Source organism: Pelophylax lessonae (assembly GCF_965119305.1).
Source record: "Pelophylax lessonae genome assembly, chromosome: 9".
NCBI classification, from domain to species: domain Eukaryota; kingdom Metazoa; phylum Chordata; class Amphibia; order Anura; family Ranidae; genus Pelophylax; species Pelophylax lessonae.
Window position 1 is genome coordinate 230,486,855 of NC_138776.1, and position 22,995 is coordinate 230,509,849.

General features: G+C 47.5%; 2 protein-coding genes across 2 annotated transcripts; one reads left to right on the plus strand and one right to left on the minus strand.

Moving 5' to 3' along the window:
• Positions 1 to 14,479: 14,479 nt before the first annotated feature.
• Positions 14,480 to 15,124, plus strand: LOC309564658 (histone H1B-like; the record flags this gene model as incomplete). Its single annotated transcript, XM_082269323.1, has 1 exon — positions 14,480 to 15,124. One exon carries the CDS (start codon positions 14,480 to 14,482, stop codon positions 15,122 to 15,124), a length of 645 nt encoding a protein of 214 aa, XP_082125449.1.
• Positions 15,125 to 18,166: 3,042 nt separating this feature from the next.
• Positions 18,167 to 18,582, minus strand: LOC309564659 (histone H3.2; the record flags this gene model as incomplete). The annotated part of the gene is made up of 1 exon (XM_082269324.1): positions 18,167 to 18,582. Exon 1 carries the CDS (start codon positions 18,575 to 18,577, stop codon positions 18,167 to 18,169), a length of 411 nt encoding a protein of 136 aa, XP_082125450.1. The 5' UTR covers positions 18,578 to 18,582.
• Between the last annotated feature and the right edge of the window lie 4,413 nt (positions 18,583 to 22,995).

Below are 22,995 nucleotides of genomic sequence, written 5' to 3' on the forward strand. Positions count from 1 at the left end.
GGTGGAAGATGATGTGGAGGACGATGAGGTCCTCGACCCCACATGGAATGAAATGGAATGAACATCATGCAGGTGACCTGAGTAGTTTGGAGGAAGAGGCGGTGGTCGCACAGAGCCACCAGCACAGCAGAAGAGGGAGCAGGGTGCAGAAGCGGAGCGCCCGTGCCCTAGACACTACGCCTGCTACTGCCCAACGCAGCAAGGGAACGAGCGCACCAAAGTCAGCTCAAAGGAGTTCTCTAGCGTGGAAGTTCTTTAGAAAATGTGCTGATGACAGGACACGAGTGGTTTGCACCCTGTGCAATCAGAGCCTGAAGTGAGGCATAAACCTTCTCAACCTGAGCACAACCTGCATGATCAGGCATCTAAGTGCAAAGCACGAGCTGCAGTGGAGTAGACACCTTCAAAACCAAGAAACGTCTCTGGCTCATCCTGCTCCCTCTTCTGCTGCAGTCTCGGCATTACAAACATGAGCTCACATGGGTTGAACTGACAGTAAAGAACGTAGTATATGATGGCTAGAGGTACAGTAGGCGTTCACAGTATACACAAGTTGGTGGCGGGCTGTTTAGGCCGCAAACATGAGCTCACATGGGTTGAACGGACATCTTTTTTTTTACGCTCCAACATTTGAGCCACAGAAGCCTGCCTTTTTCCAGAACAACGTGACGACAGCATCATGGAAGGTTGAGTGTTAGACAACTGTGAGGAGAAGTAGAAGGAGGAGGAGAAGGAGAAGAGGCTGGACGGTGAGAGCATGGAGTGTGGCTTTATGGGTTCTGACAGTTTTGCTCCCACTGGGCTTGGTGATGGGATTTCAGGTGCCTTCTTAAGGCGGTTGTCCCTAGGTGAGTGTTGGGCTTACCACGACTTATGCATTGACTGCAAAGGCTGCAGATGGCAACACTGGTGTCAGCAACGGACACCCCCCCCCTCCCATACCCACCACTGTGCACAGTGCAGCCATGCATGAACCTCACCCAGCACTCTACCATCCAGCACCATTCTCCATCCATTGCCACTTGCCAGCCCACTAGCCCAGTACAGTACTGTCTGCTTTGAAGGGGGCACGCACGCTGCATTGAAAGGGGGCATGCTGGTCACTACATTGAGGGGCATGTATGCTGGTCACTACATTGAAAGGGGGCATGTACAGTGCGCATGAGCGCGGGCACGAGAACGGACATTTTCTAGTCGCGCTCCGCACATCACCACAGACAATCCAGCTAAATACAGCGGCGGGAGGCTAAGTGGTGGCTGGGCTCTCTCCCGGAAGGTTCGTGAGGTGGTCATGCGGCGGGGATCGGGTGGACTGCCCAGGAAAAGGCCCTACAAGCGCGGCAACCAGAGGGATGGACTGCGGCCTATCTCCTCCGGGAAAACTCCCTCCCCAAAGATGGCGAGGGGCAAGCAGAGCACTCCGTGCGGTTGGGACGCGGCCCTGGAACGGCCTCCCACTCCAGCATCTCCCAACTTGGCAGCCGATTCCCCCTCAGTGGAGGACATGGGTGACCCCTTCTCCTCACAGGCATCGGGGGCATCCGGGAGATCTCCGGGCGCCGGGGTGAGTTACCAGCTACCCTCCCACCGCCCCCGAAAATGTCAGGCTCCCCGGGCTCCTCGATGGACCGGAACATGGCTGAAATGGCGGATTCACTGTCCAGCCAGCCTAGCCCCACGGGAGATAATCTGGCGCCCCCCCCCCCCCCAGGCCCCTTTTCGGGTGATGCAGTGTTATTAGCAAGGTTTTCCACAATGCTCCAGCAGGAACTGTCCAAAGCATGTTCCATCATCACGACTGATATCAAACAGGATCTTCAGAGTTTTGGGGCAAGACTTGACACTATTAAAAGCAAGGTGGATGGCTCTCTGCTCCAGGTCAATCAGAATACTAAATTAGTGCCTGAGCTTCATGAACGGTTGGAGGAGGCCTATTTCAAAATTGAGGATCTGGAAAACGGATCGGGCCGTTATAATGTGCGCATAAGGGGTCTTCCTGAGACGCACCAAGACCTGGAAACGGCAGTCCAGGACCTTATGAGAGACTTGATTCCGGACATTTCTCCACATCAAATGGAAGTGGACAGGGTGCAGAGGGCCCTGACTGCACCGCGGCCGGATGGTCTTCCCCGTGACATCATTTTAAAGCCGCACTACTACAAAGTTAAGGAGAAGATGATGTCAGCGGCCAGGAACCGCCGGGACCTCACTCTGCTTGGCTCCCCAATACAGCTGTTCACGGACCTTGCCCCTTCCACAGTGCAGAAGAGCCGCACTCTTAAGCCTTTGCTTCAATGTTTGATGGACAATCATATCAAATATCGTTGGTCCTTCCCCTTTCGGCTGTCATTTACTTTCAACGGCAAGAACCACTCATTCACCATTTTCCATGCCGGAGAGGATTTGCTTCTGAAACTAGGCATCTTGTCCAGAGAACCGCGTTCTCCACAGTCACCATCGGCTGCCCAGCCTGATCGCCCGCTATCCCCGGTGTGGTCACATCGAGGCACCCCCTCCGCTGGGCAGCAAGGGGGCAGGTAGGGGCGCAAGACCTGAAATGTAGCCAGGATTACTTTTGCTTGTCCAAGCTTTTCTATTTTACCTGACTTATGTTCGTTGAAATGTTGATTCCCTTCCCTGTCAATCCCGGCGGCGCCGCCTTGACTCCCTGCCTTTATATGTTTTTCGGATTGTTGATCGGGATGTTACCGTGTGCCACTCCTGTGAACTTGCCCTCCTCTTGTGATGGGGGCAACCTCACGACACATGCCTCAGGTTTGGGAACTGGGGGAACACAATTCCCAAGTACTTTCTATTGTGTATTGCATTAGTGCCTTATCGGCATGGGGGGTAAATCCTCCTGCCCTCTCCTATTCTTTCTCTAACTTTCTTTTTCCTTCTCTTGGACCCAGGCTCTGTGTGCTAGCCCCGTGCTGCTGCTCCCAGACTCCCCGGACGGAGGGATGTTGAATTTTGCCAAGCTGGGACTTATTACGCTGCGACCAGGTAAGAGTGCACTGCCAAACCACCATGTCACCCCCGGGTTCCTCTAGATTCACACTGATATCACATAATGTGCAGGGCTTTAATTCTCCACTGAAGCGCACCAAGGCCTTCCTACAATACCAACGCCAGAAAGCGGACATTTTGCTGTTGCAGGAAACTCATTTTTCTAAAACTTCTGCGCCTAAATACCTCTCGGCTCATTATCCCCAATTTTATCTATCCTCGGGTCAGGACAAGAAGCGGGGAGTAGCTATCTGTTTTTCTCGTGGGGTCCAATTTACTCCGGTCACGGTGGTTGGGGATAGAGAGGGTCGGTACCTCATGGTGGTGGGCCTTGTTCATGATCAACTGGTCTCTTGTGTCTCTTATTATACCCCTAACACAGGTCAGATAGCATTTTTTCAGGATATTCTGCTCACGTTGCTTCCCAAAGTGCAGGGCAGGGTGATCCTAAGGGGGAATAGCAACCTCCCTCTAGAGAATACACTGGACAAGTCCGTCCGGGGCGTGCCCAGGTATAGACATGCACCGAAGAGCGGTTCCAAATTGGCCCGACTTCTTCACGACTGGGATTTGCTGGACCTGTGGAGGGAATATAAACCGACTCAGAGAGACTACACACATTTTTCTCATGTCCATGGTACCTACTCTCGCATAGATCACGTGTTTGCCAGCTCTGCCCTTGCCTCATGCGTGTGCTCTGCACAGATTCTGGCGACTTCTTGGTCCGATCATTCACCGGTATTAGTGCCGTTTTCGGCTTTGTGGTCCACTCAGGGTCCTTCTCCGTGGCGGCTTAACGCGGCTTTACTTAATGACCCTGGGGTCCTGGGGGAAATTGAACTAGATATTAAACAGTTTTTCCAGGAAAATAGGCCGGGTGATACGTCCCCAACCATTACCTGGGCGGTCCATAAGGCTACTATTCGCGGTAAATTGATTCGGATAGCGGCTAGACTAAAACGTACCCGGGAGAGCACAATAAGAGTGCAAGAGCAAACACTGAGTGCACTACTCCTTGAGCAACGGACACACCCCCACGTAGATATTAGACACAAAATTGATGTGGCCAGGCTGGCGCTGAATTTGATTCTCACGACCCAAGCGGAGAAGTACCTTCGGTGGTCCCGTCATAGATACTATACTATGGGAGATAGGCCTACCACTCTATTGGCGCGGAAGCTGGCCCCTCGCCCCTTTACGGCTGCCCTACCCAGGTTACGGTTGCGGACAGGGGGTCCTCTCTCGCAATCCTACCCTGCTTACATCTGAATTCACAAGGTTCTATTCCAAACTTTACCGGGCTCCAACGACCTACGATCGGAGACTCATTTTTTGCCGACCTGAATCTGCCCTCGCTGTTACAGTCCCACGTCGATCTCATGAATGAGCAGATCGCGGAATCGGAGGTACTACAGGCGATTAAGGGATTACATCCCACCAAGGCCCCTGGGCCTGACGGTTTTCCGGGGTGTTTGTGTTCCTGGCCAACGAGTTCAACCTGGTTTTTAATGCAGACTTTAGCGTGTTTGTCCTTTGTGTATACTCCTATGTACCACATATATGCAACCCCATTATATACTTTCTCAGAAACAAGGACATCAAACAGACATTTATGAGTTCTGCTATAAGATTTATGAGTTTTAAAGTGAAGAATGATGTCAGAGTTAACACAATAACTAAATAAACAGAATGATTCATTCATAATCAATAAATCTGGGAATTGGGAATTCTTGTAATTTAAAAATAAGTTTAACACTCAAGTGGACTGGAGCTCAAACACATGGTGATCTTGGTGACAGCTTTCTAGTTTTGCGCATGTATTCTGTTGTTATTTTACATCTTAAGACTGGCTGTTATCATTTGCAGTCCTGACATGAAACTACAAGTGAAGGGCTAACAATGGCAGTACAAGTGAAGGGCTAAAGAAAGTAAGGAAAGGGCCCAAAAGTACACAATGAGGTGTTTCTTAGTTGTGGAGCCTGGCCTCCTATACTATCTGCTGGTTCTAAAAATATTCTTTTATACCCTGCCTGTTGGTCCTGGAATGTAATCGCTTGTGCCATCTATGGGTGCTAGCAGGCTGTTTACACAGACATAGGTGCAACAACTGTACTCAGGTAAACTGTGTTTAGTACTTTCTGCTAGGTGGTAGTGGGTTGTACAATGTGGTGTAATCTAATGTAAAGTCCTTCAGACTTTAGATGGCTAGATTGTGGCCAGTAAGAGTAGAAAATCCTCTGGCAACTCTGAAAATAAACACTGCCTTAGGCTTGATGGTCAATGGGAGTAAATCAAATTACATAGAATCTGTAGTATGTAGGAGGGAGACTATTGCGCCATCACTGGTATCAGAGAGAAGAACAGTACTCCATCATTGGTGTGAGTGGGAGGTTTAGTGCCCCATCATTGGCATCAGTGGGAGGAATAGTGTCCCATCATTAGTATTGACAGTGAGAGAAATAGTGTCCTATCGTTGGTATCAGGGGCAGGAATAGTGTTCCTATCATTGGCATCAGCGAGAGGAATAGCGAACCATCCTTGTTGTTAGTGAGAGGAATAGTGCCACGTTATTGGCATCAGTGGGAGGAATAGTGCCCCATCATTGCTATCATGGGGGGAATCTTGCCCTATCACTGGTATTAGTGGGAGGAACAGTACCCCATCATTGGTATTAGTGGGAGAAATAGTGCCCCATCATTGGTATCAGTGGCAGGAATAGTGCCCCATTATTTTTATCAGTTGGAGGAATAGTGCCCCATCATTGGTGTAGGTGGGAGGAATAGTGTCCCATCATTGTTGTCAGTGGGAGGAATAGAGCCCCATCATTGGTATCAGTGGGAGGAATAGTGTCCCATCATTGGCATCAGTGGGAGGAATAGTGTCCCATCATTGGTATCAGTGGGGGAAATAGTGCCCCATCATTGGTATCAGTGGAGTGGAAGGAAATAGTGCCACATCATTGGTATCAATGAGAGCAATAGTGCCCCATCATTGGTATCAGTGGGAGGAATAGTGTCCTATCATTGGTATCAATGAAAGGAATAGTGCCCCGTCATTGGCATCAGTGGGAGGAATAGTACTCTATTCTTGGTCTCAGCAGGAGGAATAGTGTCCCATCATTGCTATCGGTGGGAGGAATAGTGCCCCATCATTGACATCAGTGGGAGGAATAGTACTCTATTCTTGGTCTCAGCAGGAGGAATAGTGCCCCATCATTGGTATCAGTGTGAGGAATAGTGCCCCATCATTGACATCAATGGGAGGAATAATGCCCCATCATTGGTATCAATGAGAGGAATAGTGTCCGATCATTGGTATCAGTAGGAGGAATAGTGTCCCATCATTGGTATCAATGAAAGGAATAGTGCCTCCATCAGAGCTGGGACAAGGCCATCCAGCACCCAGGGCGAAGACACCAAACTGCGCCCCCCCCCAAGATGTAGGAACATAATGTTTTAGCAATATAAAAAAGAGAATTGAGCACTAATTGGCACACTTAGCCCTAAGCAGATATTCCCTTTCCAAGCCAAATATTTCCACAAACAAATATCCTCCCTCCTCCCAGTACACATCTCTCCCTGCTGAAATCCCCCTCCCTGCACAAATCTTTCCCCCCATCCTCTCTAAGCTCAAAGCCTCTCTCTTCCCAAATGTTCCCTGCTAGCACAACTATCACTACTCAAAAAAGCTCTGTTAGCGCACATTCTCACCCCTCAAATTTCCCCTCCAAACACAAATTCTCCCCTCTCCAAATCCCCCCTCCCAGCACAAATCTTCTCCTCCCCCAAATGTCCCCTCCTAACACAAATACCCATCAATTTTCCTACTAGCACAAATCCTCTCCCCCAAATCCCCCCCCCCCCTCCAAAAAAAATGTTTTCCCTTCTTGCACGAATCCCCCCTCCTAGCACAAATCCTCTTCCCCATCCCCCCAGCACAAACCCCCCAAATTCCTCCTCCTAGCCCATCCCACCAAATCCCCCATCCTAGCACAAATCCCCCCTCTTAGCACAAATCCTCTTCCCCCATCCCCCCAGCACAAACCCCCCAAATTCCTCCTCCTAGCACATCCCACCAAATTCCCCCTCCTAGCACAAATCCTACCCCCAAATTTCCCCTCTAGCACAAATACCCCCAATCATCCCTACTAGCATAAATCCCCCCCTTTCCCATTTCTAACAGCCCAAAAACTCCCCATCCTGGCACAAATACCCCATCACCTCTTCTAGCCAAACCCCCCAAATACCCTCTTAGCCCAAATCCCTCCCATCCCCCCAGCACAAATCCCCCCTCCTGGCACAAATCCTCTTCCCTCCATCCCCACAGCAAAAATACCCCCTCCTGGCACAAATCCTCTGCCCCCCCCCTTCCCACAGCACAAATATCCCTCCTGGCACAAATTCTCTTCCCTCCATCCACACAGCAAAAATCCCCCCTCCTGGCACAAATCCTCTCCCCCCCCCATCCCAGCAGCACAAATCCCCCCTCCTAGCACAAACCCTCTTCCCCCATCTACCCAGCACATATCCCCCCTCCTGGCACAAATCCTCTTCCCCCAACCCCACCGCATAAGTCCCCCCCTCCTGGCACAAATCCTCCCCCCCATCTCCCTAAATCACCCTCCTAGTACCCCCCAAATGTTCCCCTTCTATAACAAGTCTTAATTTCCCCCTAGCACAAATCCCCCCATCATTCCTACTGGCACAACCCCCCCCCCCCCCCCAAATACCCCTTTTTAACAGCCCCAAGACTTCCTGTTCTGGCACAAATCCCCCCACCCCATCCCAATAATCTCTTCAAAGACAATCCCCAAGTCCCCCCTCCTGGCACAAATCCTCACCCCCCCCCCCCCAGCACCCTCCCCCCAATTTCCCTGCTAGAAGAAATCTTATCTTGTCATCTCTCAAATTCCCCATCCCAGCACATCCCCCCCCCCCCCCCCCCATATCGATCCCACCTAGAAGTAATCATTTTCTCCCCACCCCTCCTAGTACAAATACTTTTGGGGGGATTGTCCTGGGGAGGGGGGGGATAAGAGAATTTGTACTAGGAGGGGTGGGGAGGAGATGATTACTTCATGGTGGGATCGATATGGGAGAGGGGGGGGGGGATTGTGCTGAGATGGTGGAATTTGAGAGGTGACAGGATAAGATTTGTGCCCCCGGTGCAGACAGTTCACCCTTTCCTCCAGACCTCAGATACAGCGCGGCACATCAATCTGTGATCCTCCTCTTCTGACTGGCTCCTTCTCATCTTCATATGTCAGAGCGGAGGAGGAGCCTAGGAGAAGACAATTCCTCAAGCTTTGCACGGAGAGATGCGGCTGCAGAAGGGGAGAAGATTGCGGCTCAGGAATGACACTGGATGTCAGATCGGGACTATACAGAGTTTGTTATCCCCTCTCCTCCCAGCAAAAAATGTGGAAAGGGGGCGGGTAACAAACTCTGTATAGTCCCGATCTGACATCCAGTGTCATTCCTGAGCCGCAATCTTCTTCCCCTTCTGAAGCCGCATCTCTCCGCTAGCCCAGCTGTCCGTGCAAAGGTTTAGGAAATGTCTTCTCCTAGGCTCCTCCTCCGCTCCTCCTCCGCTCTGACATATGAAGATGAGAAGGAAAAGCCGAAGTCCCGATCTGACGACCGCTACAGTGATAGGAGTCAGTGTGAAGCCTGGCGAGAAGAGAGAGAGAGAGTACATCCCGCTCTCTCCTCTCAACTAATAGCCACAGAAACACTCTTGGCAGCGCCCCCTCCACCTCCCATGCTAACGACGCCCAGGGCAGCCGACCCTGCCGCCCACCCCTTGTACCGGCCCTGGCCTCCATCACTTGTGTTAGTGAGAGGAATAGTGCTCCATCACTTGTGTTAGTGAGAGGAATAGTGCTCCATCACTTGTGTTAGTGAAATGAATAGTGCCCCATCTTTGGGGCACATATTGATGTGTCCACTCTGTTCACTCCTCTCCTTCCTGTCTCTATCCTCTTGTAGTATTGTGAGCTTGGTTTCTCCCTGACTAAAGAGTGCCCGTTGAAAATTGGAAGGAGGCAACCGCTGACCCTAAAACATTGTGAGTACTGACCAGAATTCTGTGCCCCAGTGAATACATGCAGATTCTCTTTACTCCAGAAGGCCCTTATATTTGCTGGCTTTGTGGTGTTCTCTTACATGGATTGTTTCAGTTATAATCTTCTGCTCTAGTGTACAGAGACTGCCTAGGAGAAAGAGAAGTGTCCTCTTGTTCTTCATTCTTCCTGGGGTATTCTCTAGTCTACTCTCGTATCTTTTCCAGGTTGTGATTTCATATAAAGTAACAATGTAAGGTGGGTGATTGTGGGATTTAAAATTGTAACAATGTTTCTGAGTGCAGCATAAATGTTCACTCAGTGCTGACACCTAGTGGTCAGTCGGGGTATAACACTTTGGTGTGTTTGCAGTAGAATAGAGGAATATATACAGTCAGAATGTGGAGATGATCTCCACAATCCAGAGAGAATCAGGATGCGACTAGAAGAAAATCTGGAGGCATCCAGAGCCCTGCAGAGGAGAGGACACAGCTGAGGCGTGAAAGAGGCAGAAATCACAAACGTACCATAAAAATAAATGACTTAAATGTCATAAAAAAAAAAAAAAAAAACTTAATTATTTTTTTTTTTTTATTCCCCCAAACATACCTCAATTCTAATACTGAGCTCCATATTGTTCTGATCGGACAGTTACAGTATTTAGGGGAAATACTGGCACAAAAGATCAACACAACACTGCCACCGTGCGGCCATTTCATCAAACAGCAACAGGATGATTTATTTTTTTTACGCTGTAATCGTAGAACAAAGACAATAAATGCGGCTCCAAAGGAAATACATAAAAATCATTGGATCAAACCATTTAAAAATTTAAAAAAATCTGATTGTTTCAACCCCCTTTAAGTGTGTGTCTACACATTTGTTCATCATTATTATTTTTTTTTTTTTTCCTAGCAGGAATGTCATTTTCTGATCGTGATGAGTGATTTAATATATTTATTATTACCAAATGTGCATACAATGAAAGTTAGTGAATGTTATAGTGCATGGGGATGGGATGAGAGCTGTGATAGTAGAAATATCGGCTTAGAAGAGTCTTTAGGAGAATGTATTTCCACCCAACCATACAAAGAGCCCCACATATGTGTTTTTTTTTTTGTCTCATTCTTTTTTTTTTTTTTTCAAATATCATTTTATTGAAAAGTTTTCCTTCTCTTTTATAAAAAAACAAAAAAAATAAACAGTACGACCACAATACATGTTTCTCTCATTCTTTATTAATGTGATAAATTGTATTATTACTGTCAGGAAAAGGGCACTCTAAAGGCAAACACTTTGTCTTCTTATTCACACTCAGACTTGTAATACAGGTGAATAGTAATGAGGGGAAATCTCTCATCTCTTTTCATTACAATATATCAGCATTGTTGTTGGGGGATGGGATTGGATCTTCTTATTGTACAACATTACAGGGACTGATCCTCATTGCTCTCCATCCTTTACTTCTGATGGATGATTACATATTCTATACATTCCAAACAAGAATCCTTCCAACTGAAAAGGAACACAAATCTCATCACCTCCTTCACACTCATCAGAAGACAAAATCCTATCTGAAGGAATCTCCCACAACTGCGATTGGATCAACTTTCCAATTCCTTCCTATAAATGGATCCCAGGAATTCCATAGACCGTTACAGTCATCTCCGATCCACTCAGCCGACCTTACCGGGAACATTGATCAACTCAGGGGGATTCATGAACCGAGAATAAGAAATACGTTGGAAATAATAATTTCAGGATGTTTCATTTCACAATACAGAATCCGCCCTGCTATAGAGATCAATAGAAAGTCTACAGAACAAGTATTTTCTGGGCTGAGAACAGAGAGATCTCACAATACATTTCTTTGGATTCCTCATAAGAAGACATTATTACTGGCTGATGAAGGAGACGCCCACAGCTGTGATTGGCTCAGATTTCCAATAGCAGTTTTCAAATTTGCCCGCCAGAATTGTGTAGATCGTTACATAGAAATATTCAGCCCTTTTATACCGCCAAATCCGACACGGAGGAGATCATCAGATGAGACATTTATCGGCTAAATCCCATTATTACTCCAATGCCATTCGTACAGAAGGATTCTCTGTTACTAAACCATGAGAAAACACTTCAATATGTTCTCAGAATCCAGGATCTCACCACTGCTACACACACAGCATGATAGAGAAATGTATTCTATTATAGATCTCTACTTTTCTATATATGATGGGGAAATCATCACATACAGATCTGATCATCAATTTATGTCTCTTTCAGACATTTATCAGTGAAAGATTGTCCTCATATCACAAGCAGAATATGTATAACAAGAAATGTCTGGTAGTAACCATGACACATAAATATGTACAATGAATGAATAAAGAAACTATTTCATGCCTTAAGAACCAGATCGGTTTCCTCTTTGTATCACACAATCCGCCAAATGTTACAAGGTTCTAAGAACGTAAAATTCTCTACAGAATACGAATATGTTGTGGCCACGCCCCTTTCGATTAGTCTCCTATCAGGTCCGCTCAGGTTTAATCAGGGAAGAGGTGTTATTCGTATATATAATTTCTTTTTTAGAGTAATATTCTATAAATATGACATCGTTTTTGACAATAATATCTGGTGATTCGGAGGATAAACGCCAACACCTACCCACTTCACCCCAACAAAGGTCCTTCTCAGGGCCACCCACCTTCTCATACAAAGGGCTGTCTATGTTGATATTTATACATTGCTACCGGAGTTATGTGAGTTTCTAGCAATTTTAGAACAAATTTGTGGAGAAAGAAGGTTCTTTTTAGCTGAACATACACTAAAAGATCCGATTGTACATTTTTCTTTAGTACAAAACTAAAAGGCACTTTATAGCTAACCGACGATTTTTAAAAAAGATTGCATAGTATGTGGCCAGTGTTTAGAATGGCAGCAGATTTCCGTTGGTTAAGATTTCCTTAACCTGCAAATAAAGGCACACTTATCTTTTCAGAAGCCATTTGCAGTGAGGATCCAGACTGGGCCCTCCATCCAGCACTGTGCAGGAGGACGAGGGAGAGGTGGCAAAGTCCCTTTCTGAGGTATGAAGGTGTCTCCTGGATACTCTTACTCTCCTTTCCTCCCATTGATTGGATGCATTTTCATCAAAATGCAGAAAGAGGAATCTGATCCAATGCTTTCCGACCCTCTCTCACTATTTCCTTCTCACCTGCAATGACAATTATATATATATAAATTAAGATCTGCATGCACAGCGTCTAAAGGGCCATACACACTATAAGATTTTCTGAAGACTTTTTTCCTTCAGACTTACCAAAACCATATAATATGAGGTCATACCTATACACTTTCAATTTGTATGCAATCTGGCAGGCCCTTGCACTACATAGAAAAGGTGAATCTGAAGGAAATCTAACCACAAAAGTTGGATAGTGTGTATCCAGCTTTACTCTGAATCCTGAACCTGGATTTGGGTCCCATATCCTAGCAATGTGTCTAATCCAAAGGATGGAGGACAATGGAAACCAGTCCCTATAAGGAGATCATCTGCTTATCTAAATTCACATCAATTCAATGTGTTATATTAGACAATAAAATCATAGAGACTCATAATTGCTGTTAGGACAGACAGGTGTCATTATAACACATTGCCCCCCCCCCCCCCCCCGGATCACAATCTTCGGTGTCTAATTATACAATCAGATCTCCCAAACATGCATGTCCGGCTCCTTCTTAGATAGAAGTGGGTGGCTCTGAGAAGATCCATTGGGTTTGGTAATAGAAAATAATTGATTGGGTTTACTTGGCGGGCTTGTGGAAGGAATCTTCGAGGATTTTACCGCTTTGGAGGAAATATTTGGAAGCTGAAAACCGACACAAGTGATGTCATTTGGAGGAAGATGAACAGATTTATGAATAGAACTTCTACAATGTCGGATTTAGCGGTATAATGCGGCTGAATCTTCCTAACGGCCAGTAGAATTATGGCGGGAGATTTAAATATAGCAACTAGGAGCCATCATAGACGTGGTCTATTAATAGCCAAGAGGGAAAATAATTTCTGGAAATATGGAGTACAATGTGTTCTGACATTGGAGCTCTATGTAGGTGTGCATGGTTTTGGTTGGATGAGTTTAGCGGTGAGTAGACGATCAGCATAGAAAGATTGGAATGAAAAGAGATGAGAGAATGATGTCCTGTGATCACATTTCCCCTCATTACTATTCACCTGCATTACAAGTCTGAGTGCGATAAGAAGACAAAGTGTTTGCCTTTAGAGTGCACTTCATCTGACAGTAATAATACAATTTATCACATTGATAAAATATATCCTTTTTGAAGAATAGGAATAAAAACTGCGTATGTCCGGCTCTTTGTACAGAGATGTGGGTGACACGTTTGTGATGCTTCGATAAATATATCGTATTTGACTATTTTCCTCCTTTCACTGTAAATTTGGAAATTTGTTGAATTATGAGATACATGGACTTTTGATGTGATTAGGATCATGGAAAGCTTTTTTCTTGGCGCTGTATATTTTCCGGATTAGCCGGAATTGATTAACACTAGAAGAGCGGTGCTTGGAATGGAGGGGGGCAGATTACATTTTAATAGAGGCGAGGTCTTCCAGAGTGACTTCTTTACCTCTATATGACATTATACCTGAGTAGCCGCCAGTATAGATTTGCAGCAATATGTGACAATAAACATACTCAGAGTATTTGTATAAAAACATGTTTATCATGGTGAGCAGATAATGATACATTGTATATTAAACATGACATTGTGTAATCAGCTGAGACATTTGTATGTATAACAATCTCTCCCATCACATCACACAAGGATCTCATGTCACCGGCTGATGTTTTTCTTCCAGGCTCCTTCTACTCAGCTATAAATGAGCAGAGTTCTGTATTAGAGGGAAATGTTTCCTGGTGGTCACTCTTTACTCATCTAATGTGAAGATCATTCTAGAGGGAGATGTGAGAAGATTGTTTTCTGTGTAGAATTTGTGTAGAAAAGAAGATAGAAGGAAGAATGGGACACACACTCAGGAGGATGGAGGTGTTTGCAGCCTCTGTGTTCAGCCTCCTCAGCAGCTCCTGACAGCTGTAAGTGACCCCCGATAAGTGACAGTCCAGTGAGCAGATCGGGTCCCCGATGAAGATCGGACAGCGTTCTATTTCACATAAAAGTCGGTTTTCTATCTACTGGGGAAACACAACAAGAGAGAGAAGATTCTCCAACTACTCCATGATACTGAGTGGGCGTGTCTGATGTGTAACCAATAGCAGAGCAGGAGGATTGTTGTGTACCGACCAATAGCAGTGCAGGACGTTTAACTATATAATCCCAGAAGAGGTGAGTGGGGAAGTTTATCTGTCCAATAGACTTTCTAGAATCATGTCTGAGACTGAGAGCGCCCCAGCCGCCGCTCCTCCAGCGGAGCCCGCCGCCAAGAAGAAGGCGACTAAGAAGGCGGCAGCCGGAGGAGGGAAGAAAGGCAGCAAGAAGCCGTCCGGTCCCAGCGTGTCCGATCTCATCGTCACAGCCGTGGCCGCTTCCAAGGAGCGCAGCGGGGTCTCCCTGGCCGCCCTCAAGAAGCTCCTGGCCGCCTCAGGATACGATGTGGAGAAGAACAACAACCGCCTCAAGGTCGCCATCAGGGCGCTGGTGACTAAGGGGAGCCTCGTCCAGGTGAAAGGACATGGAGCCTCCGGATCCTTCAAGATCAACAAGAAGCAGCAAGAGGGCGACAAGGCCAAGAAAGCCCCCAAAAAGAAGCCATCAGCTGCGGCCAAAAAGCCAGCCAAGTCCCCTAAGAAACCGGCGGCCAAGTCCCCCAAGAAGGCAGTAAAATCCCCCAAGAAGTCGGCCAAGAGCCCCAAGAAACCGGCAAAGGCTGCAGCTGCCAAGAAGGTGACAAAGAGCCCCAAGAAGCCCAAAGCTGCACCCAAGCCCAAAAAAGCCGCCAAGAGTCCGGCTAAGAAGGCGGCCAAACCCAAGGCAGCAGCCAAGCCCAAGAAGGCCGCTCCGAAGAAGAAATAAATCCAAGCAGCCGGAGGCCTCCTTCATCTACACCCCCCAAAGGCTCTTCTCAGAGCCACCCACCTCCTCCTAACTGAGCCACACATACCTACCTACACCCACCTCCTCCTAACAGAGCTACACATACCTACCTACACCCACCTCCTCCTAACAGAGCTACACATACCTACCTACACCCACCTCCTCCTAACAGAGCCACACATACCTACCTACACCCACCTCCTCCTAACAGAGCTACACATACCTGCCTACACCCACCTCCTCCTAACAGAGCCACACATACCTACCTACACCCACCTCCTCCTAACAGAGCTACACATACCTACCTACACCCACCTCCTCCTAACTGAGCCACACATACCTACCTACACCCACCTCCTCCTAACTGAGCCACACATACCTACCTACACCCACCTCCTCCTAACTGAGCCACACATACCTACCTACACCCACCTCCTCCTAACTGAGCCACACATACCTACCTACACCCACCTCCTCCTAACTGAGCCACACATACCTACCTACACCCACCTCCTCCTAACTGAGCCACACATACCTACCTACACCCACCTCCTCCTAACAGAGCCACACATACCTACCTACACCCACCTCCTCCTAACAGAGCCACACATACCTACCTACACCCACCTCCTCCTAACAGAGCTACACATACCTACCTACACTCACCTCATCCTAACAGAGCCACACATACCTACCTACACCCACCTCCTCCTAACTGAGCCACACATACCTACCTACACCCACCTCCTCCTAACAGAGCCACACATACCTACCTACACCCACCTCCTCCTAACAGAGCCACACATACCTACCTACACCCACCTCCTCCTAACAGAGCCACACATACCTACCTACACCCACCTCCTCCTAACAGAGCCACACATACCTACCTACACCCACCTCCTCCTAACTGAGCCACACATACCTACCTACACCCACCTCCTCCTAACAGAGCCACACATACCTACCTACACCCACCTCATCCTAACAGAGCCACACATACCTACCTACACCCACCTCCTCCTAACAGAGCCACACATACCTACCTACACCCACCTCCTCCTAACAGAGCCACACATACCTACCTACACCCACCTCCTCCTAACAGAGCTACACATACCTGCCTACACCCACCTCCTCCTAACAGAGCTACACATACCTACCTACACCCATCTCCTCCTAACAGAGCCACACATACCTACCTACACCCACCTCCTCCTAACAGAGCCACACATACCTACCTACACCCACCTCCTCCTAACAGAGCCACACCTACCTACACCCACATCATCCTAACAGAGCCACACATACCTACCTACACCCACCTCCTCCTAACAGAGCTACACATACCTACCTACACCCACCTCCTCCTAACAGAGCCACACATACCTACCTACACCCACCTCCTCCTAACAGAGCCACACATACCTACCTACACTCACCTCATCCTAACAGAGCCACACATACCTACCTACACCCACCTCCTCCTAACTGAGCCACACATACCTACCTACACCCACCTCCTCCTAACAGAGCCACACATACCTACCTACACCCACCTCCTCCTAACAGAGCCACACATACCTACCTACACCCACCTCCTCCTAACAGAGCTACACATACCTACCTACACTCACCTCATCCTAACAGAGCCACACATACCTACCTACACCCACCTCCTCCTAACTGAGCCACACATACCTACCTACACCCACCTCCTCCTAACAGAGCCACACATACCTACCTACACCCACCTCCTCCTAACAGAGCCACACATACCTACCTACACCCACGGCACACAGTGCTCCGCATCTCTTCTACACATCTAATAGCACACAGACATCAGAGATGGGCGCTGATCAATATTTCCTCTTCTAGATCATTCACTTGTTTTAGTATGTAAAAGTTTAAAGGAGAATCATTCTAATGATCGGGAGATCTCATCCTCCGCTCATCTTACAATGATTAGGAAGTCTCCTGTGTTGAGAATGTTAACTTTTTGAGAAGATAAATCTGTATGATTACCTAAAAGCTCCTATTGGCTGATATATATATAATTTATATTCAATTGCCTGCCAATATTTTAATGGTTTAAAATATTTGCAGTAACAGTGGAACCCCCAACATGGGCGTCGTGCGATAATAAGTAAAGAGAAACTACTGCTCGTAACCCCCCCCCCCCCCCCCTATCCTCATATCCGTACACAATAGTGCTGAGTGAGGGATGGGCAGGAAAATGAATCTCCATACAGATGAATTGTTTTCCTCTCCAATCCCGGATGTATTCTTCCCTGTAATGTGTCCGTGTGTGATCTCCTGTGATGACACAGTTCTAGTATGGGGGGAGGGGAGATAGAGGAAAATCCCTCCTGATCCCCATAGTGACATCTCCATGTGGACTGTGTAAGGTTTACCCCCCTCCCCCCACAAATTAAATGGGCTGATTGGTCATCAGCTCTCTAAGCACGATTCCTAATGACTCGAGATCGATTCCATTGTTTGAAATAAGAAATTATTACGTTTCTAGAAAATGCAACTATGTGTCTCCTGAGAGAATGGGAACCAAAGAGACAAAGATTGTTTAATCTGTTCCTAGGAAAGTGTGTTTTACCGTTAAATATTGTAACATTGTATCTATTAGGGAAGATATAGAGGAAGTGTGAATTGTGTTACAGATGAGTTCCATTGTATTTATTACAATAAATCGGCAAGAGAAAGGATGTCCCTTCTAGATGAGAAATGGGAATGTTTTCTGTGTAATTATATTAGAGGTGAGCTTTACTTCCACACTGAGCTTCGGAGCGCAGAGAAGGGAGAGAAAAGAAAGATGTGGTGAAGGTGATCCCGGGGAATGTATAGGAATGTAGTAGCCGGTATTTTCCAGCATGTAGTCGGTGTGATGAGGTAGTATATATATATATATATATAGAGCTCTGTATATAGGAGGATGTGGTGGCTCTGAAAAGAGCCTTTGTGTTGGGATGATGGGAGTAGTAGTAGGAGTGGTGGTGCCCTCCCCTTCTATGCCCTCTCTCCGCGGATGCGGCGTGCCAGCTGTATGTCTTTGGGCATGATGGTGACTCTCTTGGCGTGGATGGCGCAGAGGTTGGTGTCCTCGAAGAGTCCGACGAGATAAGCCTCTGAAGCCTCTTGCAGAGCCATGACGGCGGAGCTCTGGAAGCGCAGGTCGGTCTTGAAGTCCTGGGCGATCTCTCGGACGAGGCGCTGGAAGGGCAGCTTGCGGATGAGCAGCTCGGTGGATTTCTGGTAGCGGCGGATCTCTCGGAGAGCCACGGTGCCGGGCCTGTAGCGGTGAGGCTTCTTGACTCCGCCGGTGGCCGGGGCGCTCTTGCGGGCGGCTTTGGTGGCCAGCTGCTTGCGGGGAGCTTTCCCTCCGGTGGACTTCCGGGCGGTCTGCTTGGTTCTCGCCATCTTTACTCAACTCTCTGCTGGAACAGTGAATGTGAGGCATTGCCGCTCTGCGGAGCCATTTATACACAGCACTGCCTTCCGATTGGACAAGTAACTCACACGCCTTTCAATGATTGGTTTTCTTAAAAAAAGCGGCATTTTTAAAATGCCCGCCAAAATCTGTACGTTATCTTTGTAAGTAGAGTCACCATCTTTGTGTGGGATGGGGGAGGGGAGTTACTTTACATCATACAAGCGATCTCTATTCTCAAAAAGAGAAAACATTCATCAGACATATCTTTATAGATTTAGGAATTATAGACTGTGAGAATGGACTGGCGGTAGATCTCTACCTTTCTATATGATGGGAAATAAAGGATTCCATGTTTCGTTATCAGATCTGTGTAGGATCATGGAACTGACCTCTATCAGACATGTAGCAGTTATAGATTTCCTCATATTAAAACTAGAATAAGAAAAAAGTGAAATGACTGGTAGAAATCATGGCACTGCCAGATATGTACAATGAATCAATAACACAAATATTTCATGTCTGAAGAAGCAGATCTGTCCCCTCTTAGAAACATTGTAAACATGTTGCTGGTTTCTAGTTACAAAGTAAATGAAATTCTCTTCGGAGTATTGAATGGCTGAGGATCCTTTCTATCAGTTTTCCTTCCTGCCAAATGAGAAAATATTCATCAGAAATATGATATAAAATAAAAAAGATCGGAGATTCCTAATCGGTGTAAGAATTAGAAGATCTGAGATTGGACAGTTTTTCTCCATAATACAGTAAATGAGATGACAGAAAATCCTCCTCCGATCTCACTGATCTGATTATTCCGTTCTTAGTGAATAACAAGTAGAAAGTTGACTTGCACAGCTTATTCCATCCAGCACAATTCTGTACTAACATGGAGGGACAGATCTCTGAGCAGACAATGAATCGTCCCCCCAGCATTGCCCTCCCTGCTCCGGGCAGATCTGGGATCAGTCGGTGTCATTGTTTCCAGATGGATCAGCGCTCAGGAAGTTTTCTATCAGATCCATTTGAATGAAATTGAACTAAACTGCTCCAATGTATTCTCTATGGAGGAGAAACACTGACACCTGCTGGTAAAAAGAGGAATGACTTCCGTGCGGGGATCTGTGAAGAGATACAATGTAATTTCATGGCTTCCTTTCCGAATCCATAGGAACAGAATAAAACGGATTAGTGTGTGCAGTTTGATAACAGAATTACAATTCATAGCTGAAGATCTGAGGAAATGGCATCCAGACTGCAAAATTTATCGGATTATTTTGCATGTTTTTTTTGTGTCAGATAAAACCTTTAGAAGTCGGCAGATGAGGGATCGCTCGGTGCGATCATTATTTCTAAATGTCCCATGTGGATCAGTATTAAATCCTAACACCTATTGCTGAATTCCCCTTTCAATCAAATCCCTGTGTAATAATTATAATAGGTGTGCCGCTACTGCACCTTTCACACATAGATAGATAGATTTTCTGTCTGTCTGTCTGTCTGTCTGTCTGTCTGTCTGTCTGTCTGTCTGTCTGTCTGTCTGTCTGTCTGTCTGTCTGTCTGTCTGTCTGTCTGTCTGTCTGTCTGTCTGTCTGTCTGTCTGTCTGTCTGTCTGTCTGTCTGTCTGTCTGTCTGTCTGTCTGTCTGTCTGTCTGTCTGTCTGTCTGTCTGTCTGTCTGTCTGTCTGTCTGTCTGTCTGTCTGTCTGTCTGTCTGTCTGTCTGTCTGTCTGTCTGTCTGTCTGTCTGTCTGTCTGTCTGTCTGTCTGTCTGTCTGTCTGTCTGTCTGTCTGTCTGTCTGTCTGTCTGTCTGTCTGTCTGTCTGTCTGTCTGTCTGTCTGTCTGTCTGTCTGTCTGTCTGTCTGTCTGTCTGTCTGTCTGTCTGTCTGTCTGTCTGTCTGTCTGTCTGTCTGTCTGTCTGTCTGTCTGTCTGTCTGTCTGTCTGTCTGTCTGTCTGTCTGTCTGTCTGTCTGTCTGTCTGTCATCTTATGTGGATCTAAGATCGATCTGTAATGAATGATCAATTTGTCTATACAGTGGTACACTTCTAATTAAACAAGTAGGCTAAAAGATCTGATTGCTGAGAATGGGGCATGTTTGATCCAGGGTGTATTGCTGCAGAATAACACATTAACTGATACAGTGCAATGATGTGGTGAGATTGGTTGGTGTATGAGCACTGAGGGATGGAATTGGTTTGTACCCCTCTGGTTATGTGCAGCAGCTGTGCAGGGTCCTATCCCATTCTAATAGAAGATGATGAGAGATCCGGGATTCTGGAGACATAATACATTGTGTGACATCTCATCTGTTCCAGGACTCTGGGGGAACATGACTTGTGAGAGATCAGCAAAGGGTTCTAGATGTCACAATTAGGGTTGAGCGGACACCTAGATGTCCGTGTTCGACGGGTTCGGCCGAACTTTAAAAAAAAGTCCGGGTCCGTGTCCCGGACTTTTACCGAACTTTTCCCGGACACCGAACCCCATTGAAGTCAATGGGGACCCGAACTTTAAGGCACTAAAATGGCTCTAAAACACCAAAGGAAAGGGCTAGAGTGCTGCAAATGGCAGCAAAACGTAATTAAGAGCATGGCAAGTGCTCTGCAAACAAATGTGGATAGGGAAATAACTTAAAACAACAAAAAAAAACAGAAAAATAAAACAATGTTCTTCTTCATCTCTGAAGGACGAGGCCCATATGGAGTAGGAGGGAGGTTGAGGTGGTGGTGGATGTGGCGGTGACATAGGCGTGCGCACAGGGTGTGCTGGGTGTGCCTGGGCACACCCTAATCACCTAGGGCACATAGCATTGCCAGTGAGGAGATGGGAAAGATCTCCCTGGGACCTGCTCTGCTCTATTTCTCCTTGCCTACAGGTACATGGCCCCGATACATTACTCTCCCTGCTGGCAAACACATGCATGTGTATTTCAACTTTGGGGTGCACACCTTAATGCAATAGGCTGCGCACACCTATGGGCGGTGTAGGTGGAAGCGGCGGTGGAGGAGGACCAGGGCCGGATTAACAGCATCATGGGCTTGGTGCTGAGGATTTTGAAGGGCCTTAGGGCCGTGCCTTGCCATGCACCCAGAGGAGGAAGGGTGCAGCCATGCATGCCTAATTCAACATGGGATGCTGTCTCTGAAGCCCATAAACACATCCATGCATCGCCAACTGTCCCTCCTTGTCCGGCCTTCACGCTGTGTGGGGAGGTTCTGAGGGTGCTGCCTGGGGAAGCGAGCATAGAAGCCAGACTTCTGTGTTTACAAGTGACAGAAGAGCGGTAACAGTGAATATGGCCAACCCGGGGCCTATATAAAAGGTAGGGGCCTGGAGCTGCAGCTCCAATAGACCCTACATTAATCTGGCCCTGAGGAGGAGGACGAGGTAGCCAACACTGCTTCTTTTCACAAATTTTAAATGAGGGTACACCCCAAAAGAGTGAGAAAGAGCAAAAATGGAACAATGGGTGGGTAAGGTCGGTATCCATTGCTATTCTGCATAAGGTACGGAAAAGTCCCGTGGGATCCATGCCTGGTTCATTTTAATGAACGTGAGCTTGTCCACATTGTCTCTGGACAGGCGGCTGCGCTTGTCTGTTATAACGCCCCCAGCCGTGCTAAATACCCGTTCAGATAATACACTGGCTGCAGGGCACGCCAGCACCTCCAAGGCGTAAAGGGCAAGCTCAGGCCATGTGCCCAATTTGGAGACCCAGAAGTTGAAGGGGGCAGACCCGTCATTCACTACATGTAGGCGTGTGCACACATACTGCTCCACCATGTTGGTAAAATGCTGCCTCCTGCTAAGACGTTCCATCTGAGCTGCTGGTGCTGCTGTTTGTTGTGGCGTGCTGACAAAGCTTTTCCACATTTCGGCCATGCTAACCCTGCCTTCTGAGGTGCTGGCGGTGCCCTGGTTGCGTTGGCGACCTCCTCCTCCTCCTCCTCTGCCTTGTGCTTCCACTGTGGCCCCGCTGTCAGATGGGAATGCCAGCAGCATGGCGTCTACCAGCGTGCGCTTGTACTCGCGCATCTTGCGATCGCGCTCCAGTGAGTGAATTAAGGACGGTACGTTGTCCTTGTAACGGGGATCCAGCAGCGTGGCCACCCAGTAATCAGCACAAGTTAGAATGTGGGCAACTCGGCGGTCGTTGTGGAGACACTGCAGCATGTAATCGCTCATGTGTGCCAGGCTGCCCAGAGGCAACGAAAGGCTGTCCTCTGTGGGAGGTGTATGGTCCGTGTCCTCTGTATCCCCCCAGCCACGCACCAGTGATGGCCATGAGCTGGCCTGGGTGCCACCCTGCTGTGAACATGGTTCCATCTCCTCCTCCAGCTCCTCCTCCTCCTCATCCTCCTCATCCTCCAGAACTGTGCCCCTGCTGGACAATTGCGTCCCTGGCGTTTGC